This window comes from Sander vitreus, chromosome 5 (genome assembly GCF_031162955.1).
Source record: "Sander vitreus isolate 19-12246 chromosome 5, sanVit1, whole genome shotgun sequence".
NCBI lineage: Eukaryota > Metazoa > Chordata > Actinopteri > Perciformes > Percidae > Sander > Sander vitreus.
This window is the reverse complement of record NC_135859.1, coordinates 28,759,710-28,771,965: the sequence shown is the minus strand read 5'-3', so window position 1 is coordinate 28,771,965 and position 12,256 is coordinate 28,759,710. Positions and strand designations below refer to the sequence as shown.

The window sequence follows — 12,256 nt, the reverse complement described above, 5'->3', positions numbered from 1 at the left end:
ATCCCCAAAAAAGGATGCAATGTTGCTTCAATCATAGTAAGACAGGACACCCAGTGTGCATAAAAACAACCTGAAAATACATTAACGAAACCCTTTTCAGACTCAGTAAGGTTCCTCATTTGAGCTGAGTCATTTTGGTAAATAGACAGAGAAACAACATGTTCCTGCTGCAGAGTAATTCTGAGTAATTGTTTACAGATGAAAACAAAGGGTTGGGTTTTATTTATTCATGGTCAAAAAGTGCACCCTGGAGGTAGTCTGGTGAACTGACTCTCCTTTCGCACTCCTAAAAGATTGTAATTATACTCTTGTTTTCCTGCAGCTGCATACAGTCTGGTTTGAATCTGATAAAACAAACACACACCTCCCCCATGCTGTGGAGCTGCAGGGCCAGTGTGCGGAGATAATCCTGGCTGACCAGAGGGTTGATGTGCTCCTGGACATCGCTGACAAACTGTTGCCATGACGTCAGCTGGTTGGGTCCGCTCAGTTTCCTCCAGGACGGCAAGGTGGTCAGCAAACGCTCCGACAGCAGCGTCATGGGACTACACCTCTGCAGTGATGGAAAAGCACGGGCGGTGTATATTATAAGTGGATTCACTGTATGTTATCATTTCTTAAGATATTAAGTAAACTGACAAATGAAGAAAATGTTCCAGAAAGTCACCTGAATTCAGTACCTTTGTATAAAAATTCTTGGCTGTAGAAATCATGACACATATACTACTTAGGCCGGATTCACAGCGTGGCGTGAGCGTGGCGTTTCTGCGTTTCTTTGCACACCAGAAATGTGTCTGACGCGGAGCTGCTGCTGCTAGCCTTGTCTGAACACATGTATGTTTCCCATTGATAAATATATACTGATTTGATTACAGCAAAGACAACGTCGGCAGTATTGACGGCAAAATAAGCTAAAGAATATTATGTTATGTACTGTATTGACAGGTGCAATATTTGAAAATCGATAATTACTTACTGTCTTTTTAAATTACATGTATATCATATCATTTATGTCAAAACCTAGATACTTTCAAACATCAACATGTCATTTTTGTATGTTTTTGTATTCTATTTTGCCTGGAAACTCTTCCAACACGCTTGCGTGTCGCGTGAAAAATAGGCGTTGGTTCTATTTTTAGTATGCACGCGTTTTGAGACGTGCGTGTCACGCAGGCAGTATGCAAGCTCTAACCTGTTCATGGGAGCCGAAATAAGAACGGACACGCCACGCAGCTGGCACGCTCACGCCACGCACCCAGTGTGAAGCCGGCCTTAAATGTTTATTATGTGTTTATTTTTGATACAAGATCGTGGGAAAGTTTTTGGCTCCTTCACACTTACTATGAATTAAGAAAAACTTAACACTGTGTTACTTTCAACCACGTAAATAGAGCATTTTCATACAAATACTGTCCATTTTTGGTGCGCACATGCTTTCTGAGGCTTCTAAAATACAATCAAAACTCAGGATAGTCGAAGTTATAAGGAGAGAAAACAGGTGTGTGTGTGTGTGTGTGTGTGTGTGTGTGTGTGTGTGTGTGTGTGTGTGTGCGTGTGCTCACAGAGATGACGTTGGCACGAAGCTCTTGCAGGTGACTCCTCAGCAGCTTCACTTCTTTGGAGTTTGAGGCTCCGGCATCCATCACAAACAATTTGTCACTGATCTGCAGGTCTACCCCAAACCTGAAAACAAAGAAACACACAGCACCATTTTAAAAACGTAAATCTCTTTACAGGAGTACTGACATGTATACGAAGGACCATCCCTTGTATACTAAAAAGTTGGGAAACAGTATGCAACATGCAGGCATTTTAAACATTGTCAAACAAGTGTAAATACCATCAACAACATTAATCACAGCAGCATTCTATTCATGTAATTTCAGCAACTATGGCGTCTTATTTTCTTCTCCATAGCAGTGATTGCTGAGGCTCATGAATACTGTAGTATTAACTTGACATAGCAAGAAGACTTGCTTTAAGTCAGTTTATTACAGAACAATTTGCCTCTGTCAGAGCTAGTTAATAAAATAAAATAAATAACAACAATACATGTCCCTCTTGTGTGCTGTGGTTTGAGAGCCAACCTGTTCCTGACTTCCTTAAGCAGCACTTTCTCCTTGTCGTAGGTGAACTCTCCAGAGAAAGCTCTCGGGACGTCAGCGAGGTCGGCGTGCGTCGCCACCAGGACGACGGTGAGAGGCTGCTGGATCCGACCTCCGAAAGCTGGAAAAGACAGGAAAACACACATTTTGTTTCTAGTTTTTACACTAGTTTATATACAAACACAAAACAATATGACAACAGCCAGCAGATTCTATGTGTTCCTACACATACCTACTGTAAGTTCAATGACTTTCAAGGTATTTTTTTGTGAAATGTAATGACTCAAAGTTGCCATGTTTTCGAGGGAGACCAATATGATAAAAATTGACATTTCACAAAGGCCATGATCTTTACTGACGAAAGTCTCTGTTAACGCCAGTAACATTGTAGCCCAAAGACTGTTGTCAGGTAAAAACGTAAATCTTTTTACAGGAGTACTGAGCTATATGAAGGATTTGTATTTTAAAAAGACACCTTCTCTCAACAGCGATCCATTACTGAGATTATTCTCAAGTCCAGTTAAACGCACTAATAAAACCAAGATAATAATTAGTGTTTTGCTCAAATGTTGTTTTTTTTTCTTGTTTTTTTTTTACCTGAGTTGCATTACAATCACTTTTTTCCCTGTATGTGAATTGGTAATAACCTCAAATATTTGAGTGTATTTTAAGATAATAAGGATATATATTTTTTTATTCGATTGTCAATTTATCCACTAATGCAGTCATGAATATGACTTAGAATGGTCACATCCTTCTCGCCCTCCCTGTCCTTACCGATGTTGTCCTGTGGCAGGTTGAGGGCCTTCAGCAGGTTCAGCCAGTAGGTGATGTGTCCCAGCTGGGTCTCGTACGACTCCTCCAGGCTGAACAGGACCAGGTGGATCGCTGTTGTGTCGTTGGCTGCAAAGTAGTCGTAGGAGCAGTAATAGACCGGGTTCCCCGAAAACTCCCACACGCTGAACTCTCCCACACCTACAGAGAGGGAAATAAGTGACATGAGCAGCCTATTGTATTGTATTGCAATGTTTTTACTTTTAATACTGCAAGTACATTTTCCTGATTATAACATTTTCAATGCAGGACAGAGTATTTCCACCGTGTAGTGTAAGTACTTTTACTTAAGTCGGGTGTCAAACTCAATTTCACTAAGGGCCACACTGGAAAATAAGAATCATATCAAGGGCCAGATTTTAAGTTTATAGACATGCTTTCATTTGAGAAAAAAAGTCAAATATCTTTGACTGTATTACTGCATGTCATATAGTCTTCTCAGTTACAGTTTGGTCCTAAACCTAAAAGTTCCTCATTGCAAAAAGCGCCCAAAAAAGTAAAAAAAGTAAATAGACAAAAGACGTCAGAAAAAGCGGCAAAGAACGTCGTAAAAAGAAGCAACAAAGTGGCAAAAAACGTTGAAAAAGTGCGAAATAAAACATCAACATTGTGATGGGCCAAAATTTAATGGGAACCTAAATTGATATGTGGGCCTGATCAAAGTCTGCGAGGGGCCGGATTTGGCCCACAGTCCTCGAGTTTGACACCTGTGACTTAAGTAAAGGATCTGAATACTTCCTCCACCACTGCTTCTCACCATGGATGTTGCTGTGCTGGATGTCGATGGCCTTTGTGGCCTGTTCGTCAGCGGAGGACAGAGCGTTGTGGACGGGGGAGAAGACCTCCAGGACACCTTTGGTCAGGCTGGGCTCGAACATCATGCTGCGACTCCGCACGCTCACGTTCTCACAGCCAGGGTACAAGTTGGTAATACTCGCCGACACTAAACACAGAGGAAGAGGGGATGAAAACTGTTTGCAATGTCTGCAGGGTCAGATTTAGATATACTGTATTTAGAAAAAAAAACATTTGTGCATCAGGAGAGAATTTTCAAGCATCACACATTTCAACATGGATTTATGCATCTTTTATTTTGTTTCTAAATCAAATTCTACAAAAGTGGGAAAAAGTATCATCATTTAAAGTTAAATGTCTTTTTTTTTAATAGATTTTTGCATCTGTTGTTTCAGTGTATCGATTTTCTGTCTCATTGTCTAAATGCTCTTTTGAAAGCATGTTCAAATATAAAAACTTATATTTAAAATCTGTAAAAACAATAGCTACTAAACATTTTCTAAAAACCAGAAGGAAGTTGTTTCATTCTTTTAGGAGAAACTAGACACAGATGACTAGAGCACTACTATATAACTTAAAATGGGGAAACCGCTCTAGCTACAACCTAAAATCTAAAAAAGTTGCTTAGATAGGTTATCAATTCTCAACTGATCAAATATATAACGTCAGAGCAAATGTTGTACAAATTTCAATTGTACTTGTGTGTGTTAATAAACACTTGAATGTTGAAATATTTCAGATTGTTATTATCTGTAAAAAGAACAAAGTGTGCTCAAATCTTCATGACTCCAACTCTCTACTAGAATATTATAGCAATAGATCTGCATCCAGTCTTATTTTTCACCTAATCATTGCACACTTGCAAACACATGGGGGTGCTATTTTATTGCAAATAAATCCACTATGCAGACATAATATTTGGATTGTATTCACACTCTGTAGGACCACACCTACATTGTGTTTTATATGGTCTTGAACATCGTTTTTGCTGCAGTTCTGTATTTGTTTAGATCAATACACAATACTACACTGTTTTGTAACCTGTCTTTATACAAAGTGAATCATTTTGTGAAAGGTTTCCAATTACAGCATGAGGAATTTCTGCAGATGGATTTCGACATTTTTTTTTTTTTTTTTTAAATAAAAAAAGTTGATGTTCTCAGTCCTAACCAATCAGCCAAAAACAGAATTAAAAAGAACACAAGTTGAGTATTTTCAGGCAACTGAACAGTAAACACAGTAAAATGACAGCTGCAAAGCATCAAATGACAAAATGTCAACTGAAATCCAGGCCTCTTACTTGTCGTTTCGAGATATCTTTCTACGTAAGCAACAAAAAGGATGAGAAAAATGTTAGGGTATATGAAAAATTGACTTGGCTGCCATATTGGTTTTCTGGTGTTAGGTCAGGCAGCCCTTTTTAATAATGGCAGCTGCTGTAGCTTTGGACTTCAGGGATGCAAAGGTGCTCATACGTCTGTGTCAACACCTTTCCTCTTTATGACAGGACTGAGTGTCTTACAAAAAAGGGCGATTTATAAGAACCTCAAGCTGTATTCACAATATCTCTTCAATGTTCAGTGATGTTTTATATATTACTAAAGTGAATGAATAAAATTAAATCTGTCTCTCTCAATTAACTGAAGCATGAACAACCTGAAAGGTCAGAAAGTGCAGAACACGTTCAGGTGTTTTGTGGCCAACAGTATCATAAAGTTACAGATACTGACACTAGACGAAAGTAAATATGCATTTACGGTGCCAGAATTTGACTTTAGACTTACAAAAGAACAGAATTGATGCTTGATCTAAAAGAACGAGACAAATGGACATCATGACGGCTACTTGTTCCCTCTCAGCTCTGCTTCTTTGTGTTTCACTGTGGACTCTTGTCACGTATCGCTGCAGATATAACACAGAGTCAATAAAGGCCGTTACTGAATTCAGCTAGAATAGGAAGAACGAGAAAAAAAAGCTCTCTCAACCCTTCTGCAGCTCTGACAGAGGCTGCAGATTTCCAGATAGCATAGAGGATGGGATCGGTAACACTATACAGCACACGTAACTGACCATTATCTGACCGAGCATCACTTCTGTCTGTAATGGCTCTGAGCGCCGCAAAATAGAGCGGTTTAAGGAAACACAATGGCATGTATATGTGTGTGTGTGTGTGTGTGTGAGGGAGGGAGGGCAGATGGAGCGCAAATTCAGAGAGACTAAAGACAAAGTGTGTGTAAGAGTGTTTTGTTCACTACACTGAACATGTCAGGGAGTCAACTTCACAAAAAAGCTTTTCTGAAGACCAGGAGGAGTAAAGAAGGATCAACTCTTTCTACTTTAAGATTCCAGTTAGGGTTATTGGAGTAATGGGGTTACCACTAGGTTAAGCAGGGCAATGTTTCTAGTTTGGAACCTTTTTTTTGTGATTATAGCATCTTTCAAATTTGTCTTTTTGTTTGTATAAGAATGAGACATCCTGGTGAAAACGGGTGCTTTCTATACTTTGCTTTCAGCCCATTCATTTCCGTGTCAGATCCGTGAAAGTGGGGAAGTGTGTTACTGGCATGTCACCCACACTTATCTTTTTTGATACTCTCCCCAGTCATAAATTCTACACAGAAATCCTACATATCTACACATAAAGCCTGCACACAGGGGCTCTAAACTGGATGGCAAACAGTATTTCCAATAATTATCTTCTATGCAGCTAACTGTGAAATTTAACATTTTGTTATTCTGCAAGCCAAATGTAACCGCTCATGTAGAAAATTTAAAAAGGAAATGCAAATCACTTACAATGTAAGTCAACTGCATGCTATATTTAACTTCTCAAAAGTTTTGACCAGGCTGGGGTTGGCCTACAAATTATATATACACATGATAAACTCTGTAAGATAATGGAAAATGAACAGCCTTTAGAGACTTTTCTTTACCTTTTATACTGAGTTGGCTTGGCCCTTTTTTATTTCTGTGTGTATTAGGCCTTTGTAGACAATGTTACAAATCAATGAGAAGGTCTGATTTTAAAGCAATGGATTTTTCACATAATTCATTATTTGGATTAATCAAAAACATCAGATCCATAAACAGTTTTTCTGTGGAAATCTGTTCATCACCATGCATTGTATTTCAATATTGTGACATATAGGGCTGCAACTAACGATTATTTTAATAATCGATTAATCTGTTGATTATTTTTTCGATTAATCGGATAAAAAACAAAAAAGCATTCATTTACATCAACTCAATACATACTTGTTGTTTTAGTTAATAGTTGTGTAAAGGTAAGTAACCCAAAGAGCAGATACAGACCCCCCCCACACACACACACTCTATTTCAACCCGGTCTCACGGCAGTTTGTGTAAATGTCACGTTATTTTTAATCTATCGATACGTGTTCACGGGGATGTTTTTCTCGTGGTGGCCAGCACGAAATACCCTACGGGGAAAGGACGCCTCACACGCCGGGAGACGGCTGAAAAGGACGCCTCATATGTTGGGAGGCGGCCGCTGGGGACGCGACTATGGGGCTGGGCTGCATATTTCCTGTACCCCCGCTCTGCTTTTTTTTTTCTTTCTTTCTTTAGCGCTGCTCTGCGCTCAACTCAATTTATCTCCGCGACTGAGTGGCATATTGATATGTTGTTGCAGCCCTAGTGACATACAATGATAGAAGAATATCGGCCCTCCTTAATCCAAACCAAAAGGGCCTGCACTGCTCTGCTTTTTACATGGGGACATGGAGATGCGGTGTGCACAGAGGGGAGGGGCTGTGTGTGTGTGTGTGTGTGTGTGTGTGTGTGTGTGTGTGTGTGTGTGTGTGCGTGTGCTTCGCTCGTTGTAAACCAACCAATCAGCGCACAGCTCATCTAAATATTCATGAGCATACCATATAAGGAAGAAAACCTCGTTTCATTCTTGGGCTATTTCACAAGGTTGCATTAGTGCGCATACACAGCAACAGCACCCGGGCCATTTTCAGCCCAACCAATGTGACATACCCCATTAGGAGACCTTAAGGAACAGTGTGAAATACCCTATATAACCATTTTATCCATTATATCACCCCTTTAAGGATGGAAGAACATCATCATCAGCACCAGTTTGCCAAGATTTTTCCAGGTAAATTCTGGTGGAATTTATCTTTGGTGGATAAATACGCCAACCATATGTCATGATGAACAATGAATGTCTGAAAAGGGGAACAAGCATTAAATGAACACTGTTGCTATGCACTAAATATTACGGAAAATGAATTATCCTGGCCTGGTTTTGGCAGAATAAATCACTCTGGTCCTCGGCAGGTGAAAGCTTGTGAGGGATTATCTCAACTTCATCTGTCACCTACCAGCAGGTTTCGAGTTGATGGGGGAGTTGGGGTGGCGGGTTGTATTGGTCAAGCGTGTCCTCTTCCTCCTGAAGAAGCTGCGCAGGATGCCACATTTCAAAGACTCCAGCAGGGTGCTCTTCCCTGCTCCGGAGTGTCCGAACAGCTTCAGCTTTATTCTGGGCTGGACGGTCTGAGTGGGCCGCAGCTGCTGGATGTAGCTCAGTTTGTGGTTGTCCTGACCCAAAAAAAAAAAAAAAAAAAGGGATTCATTAGAAACCACTGACAGTTCAGGTTACACTGAAGTCACGTTTATCTACTGTATGACATTGACTCCCACATATTTTCATTTCAAGGAGCCCCAAAAATCTAAACGACAGACTTCAATTTATCAGATTATGTTCCACATACTGTATCTTCTTTTGAAAAGAATCCAAACACATCAGACATAGTTGTGCTTGCAGAACAAATTGTATTTCATGTGTGTATACACATGGCAACCAAAAAATGTGTTGGGCATAGAGGAACAGCGACACAAGCGAGTCACGTGTAGAGTGGTTGATGTTGTTGTTCTTAATACCTTGTAGCTGAGAATGTATCTAGTGTGCTTTAAACACCAAAGTGAACTATCCGTTTTGGTGTCCATCCTCCTAATATTATTTATCCAACCACTTATCTAAGAAAGTTGAACTGTGTAAAACAGGGGTCTTCAACGTTTTTTTTAAGCCAAGGACCCCTTAACTGAAAGAGAGACGAGCAGGGCCCTTGCATAATAAACTGGGCCTACAATAACGTGTAGGGCGGCCTAAAGCCTTTACACATACCTTTTTATGGTGCCCTACAATACTAAGCTATTAAAATAATTTTTTACATAGTCATATATCATCATGTTTTAATGTCAAACACACAGTGAATCCATAAGCTTAACTGATGGCTACCATAGTGGGTACCTTACAAGCCACTAAGCGTATCATCATTGTTCAGGTTGTTGTTGTTTTACGAATATGCCAATTTATCTTTGCTAATATGTTGGATTCATGTTGATATTTTCAGACTTTTTTTAATTTTTTGGGACAAAAACTTTCAAAAAAGTATTAAACAATAATTTGGTGGCCCCCCTGCAATGACTCTGAGGACCCCCTGTTGAAGTTCACTGGTGTAAAAGAATAAAGCACGCTGTACACTCAGATATGTAAACAACGAAAGCCATTTTTTTTAATTCTGCCAATTCAACAGTGTTAACATAAAAGACACTTTTTTTTTTAACCATCCAACAGATGAGTCATGTACCAGAAGTGGCTTCAAAGATTGTGAGTGGTTGCGTGGGATATGAAAGCCCCCCCTACTCCCACCAGGGTCATGTTAATACATTCAATAAATAAAGTTCAATACGTTTCAATAAGTGTGATTCACATCTGAGCAGAATACAACGTATCTATATTTTCTCTTTAGAAGTTAGAGGACGAGAACTGTGGGTTTTTTTCTTCCTCGCTGGGTTCTTGGGAAGTCAAAACTGGCATCAATGTGTCAAAGAGTCTTAAATTAGCTCAGCATATGCAGAGGATGACTGTTTTCACAGTTGCTGCTGTCATGTTTTCACGCTGTGCACTGAATCTCAGCAGGTTTTCTGGAAAAATGTATTAGAGGAGAAGTTGGTAACATTTAGCTTTAGGTAAAAACTGTGTTCTAGTGGTGTGACTCGAGTCAGAATGGGCACACTGGAATGAACACCTGGTGCAAACAGAAAAGCTTAATGTCATGTAACTAGGTGTTTAGTCCTGTCGTGTTGAAGTGCCTTTCAGCAAGACACTGAAGCTCAACCAGTTCATTTAATATACTTTAAAGGGATAGTCTGGATATTTTGATGTGAAAACTCAGAGAAGGTACTATTCTATTACCTACAGTAGATAGCAGTTGGCATGTCCCCAGTTTGGAGAAACAGACTGGAGTACTTACACGGATGTAAAGCAATGTACTGCTGTGGACGGGGGCAGCAGCTAAACGTATTTTAGCCACCTTAAAAAAAGGCCCACATAAAAAAAAAAAAAAAACTATGTATCAGTTTAAGTGTACGCTATATTTATACTTTCTTCACTGCTTTACCTTGCTGTCAGACATTTTAAAGGGTTAGTTTGGATTCACCAAAAGTCACACAGGAACACAAACAAACTAACCGATCGAGGCAGCGGTAGACCAGCAACTCCCGTGTTCTGTGAGGTAAAATTACTGTTTTTGTCAAAGGAGTCTGGTGGCTTTGAAGAGATCAAAGATGGCTATAACGGCTTCAGTTTCCGGTTGAAAAGGGCCAGCTGACGGCAAGGTGAAGCGGTGAAAATACTCTAAATATAGTGCACACTTGATACATATTGATATTGATCTTTTTAGGTGGCTAAAATACGTTTAGCTGCTGCCCGAACTATCACTTCCATATGGTTTGAGTTCTGTTGAAGTGCCTCTGAGCAAGACACTGAAGCCCAGCCAGTTCATTCAATATACTTTTAGTCAGTCAAAAGACTAAAATGTAACATGTAAACACCCACAAAGCATTATAAAGTTTTGAAGCTAATTTCTAACGTTCTATAAGCTACTAGTTGTGTTATTGTCAAAAACAGTACCTCAAAACTAAGACATTGATGAGTAGTATTTGTTTATTGTTTTTGAAGAGAAAAAACTTTCAGCTACTGTATAACTTTTATAATCTTTTCTACCTGTATGTTGGGTAAAGTGCCGCCACAACATGTCTAAAAATGCTGAAATCTAACACCTTACTGTTGCATACGTATCTCTCCACACCTCTGCACTGAAATAAACCAAGTGTGATGAGTGTTTGTGAAACCTGCTTTTGTGTCAAATCTTTTTTATCCCCCTCATTATATTTAAATAATAAACCATTTATTGATAGGCTTAGTTGTGTCGTATTTTACCTTTTTAAGCTTTCCCAACAGAGAAACAATTAGTTCATGTTGATCAGTATGAGCCAAATCTTCTGCTGTCTTTCCATCCTGAGAGAGAAAAAGAAAGGGATAAATAAATGCATGAGAAATCTTGAGCAAACAGATAATCCCTTACATTTTGTTTGTTGTGAGTGTACGCTCAAGTGTTTCTAATACACATCTTTGCTGACATTTCATTTAGGAAGCCTAACATCTCAGGGGTTTTCAGTCTTGTCATTTTTAGAACAAGGAATCACACTGCACTTACATACAGTATGTTAATAATAGAAACATTTAACTGTATTGTACGGTATGATGTTTGCTGATCAGGCCAAACACACAAACACAGTTTTGACATGATTATGGTTAAAGCAGGGTGTATGTGAACTGCACAGCATGTAAGATTCAAGCAGCTTTGCCAAATCACGAGAAGATAGTGATCACTTATTTTTCAAAGAGAGACAACCGGAAAAGGGTCAGGCTGACTTTTTGAGGTGTTCATTGTTGTAGAGGACGAGAATTATTTCTTGTGCTACCTGGATATTTTGCCTAAAGTGACATCACTTGAGGCAAATTTTACACCAGTAAAAATACTTTCATGTGAAAAATCTGTGGAATTTCTTTTCATGCAGTTGATTTCAGTAGTTTAACTTCAGCTGCAGAGTTCAACACCTCTCTCTCTCTCTCTCTCTCTGACAGAGACAGACAGAGAAAACGCTAGGTGTTGGAGCAGGGTTTCCCGCAGCACTTTGCAGTTAAGGCGCCGTCAAAAAAAAAAAATATCCGCCGTATTACTCGGCGTCCTGTTTTCTCCCTTTCATTCCATACACGCCACTGTGGACTTGTCTTGCAAGCGGTTTTAGGAAAGTGGCTGCATGTGTTCGACAATGCACAGAGCATTGTCGGTCAACGGTTAATGATCGGTTGTTTCTTTTGGAAGGCTGGCTGCCAAAAATCGCCACTTACTAGCTAATTAATTGGTGTCTGTGCCAGTTTTTGTGTGTGCGCCAGTGTTTGGGTGTGGGTGTGTGTGGGTGTGTGTGTCGGCCCGTCCCCGCGAAGCTCCGACCTGCAGACAGCAGAGGAACAGAAGAAAGTAGCTGCACCTTCGCCAAAATAAAGACTGAAAAACAGAACTATTTTGATACAAACATTTACTCGCCATGTGGCAGATAGCCACATAGATATAGATATAATTTATTAATTATATATTATTTACATTTAATATTTAGTGTTTAATAAATAATTGTTAAATGTAGTA

The 12,256-nt window shown here is 39.5% G+C and overlaps 1 protein-coding gene across 1 annotated transcript in view; it reads right to left on the bottom strand.

Annotated features, from left to right (window-relative positions):
* dapk1 (death-associated protein kinase 1) overlaps positions 1 to 12,256 on the bottom strand; it is a 92,547-nt gene that overhangs the window by 5,292 nt on the left and 74,999 nt on the right. The window contains exons 19-25 of the mRNA XM_078251389.1: positions 10,987 to 11,064; positions 8,084 to 8,300; positions 3,697 to 3,882; positions 2,883 to 3,080; positions 2,088 to 2,226; positions 1,563 to 1,683; positions 365 to 553 (exon numbers count right to left, since the gene is read on the bottom strand). Of these exons, the coding sequence (XP_078107515.1) occupies positions 365 to 553; positions 1,563 to 1,683; positions 2,088 to 2,226; positions 2,883 to 3,080; positions 3,697 to 3,882; positions 8,084 to 8,300; positions 10,987 to 11,064 (1,128 nt within the window). The remainder of the gene's footprint in view (positions 1 to 364; positions 554 to 1,562; positions 1,684 to 2,087; positions 2,227 to 2,882; positions 3,081 to 3,696; positions 3,883 to 8,083; positions 8,301 to 10,986; positions 11,065 to 12,256) is intronic.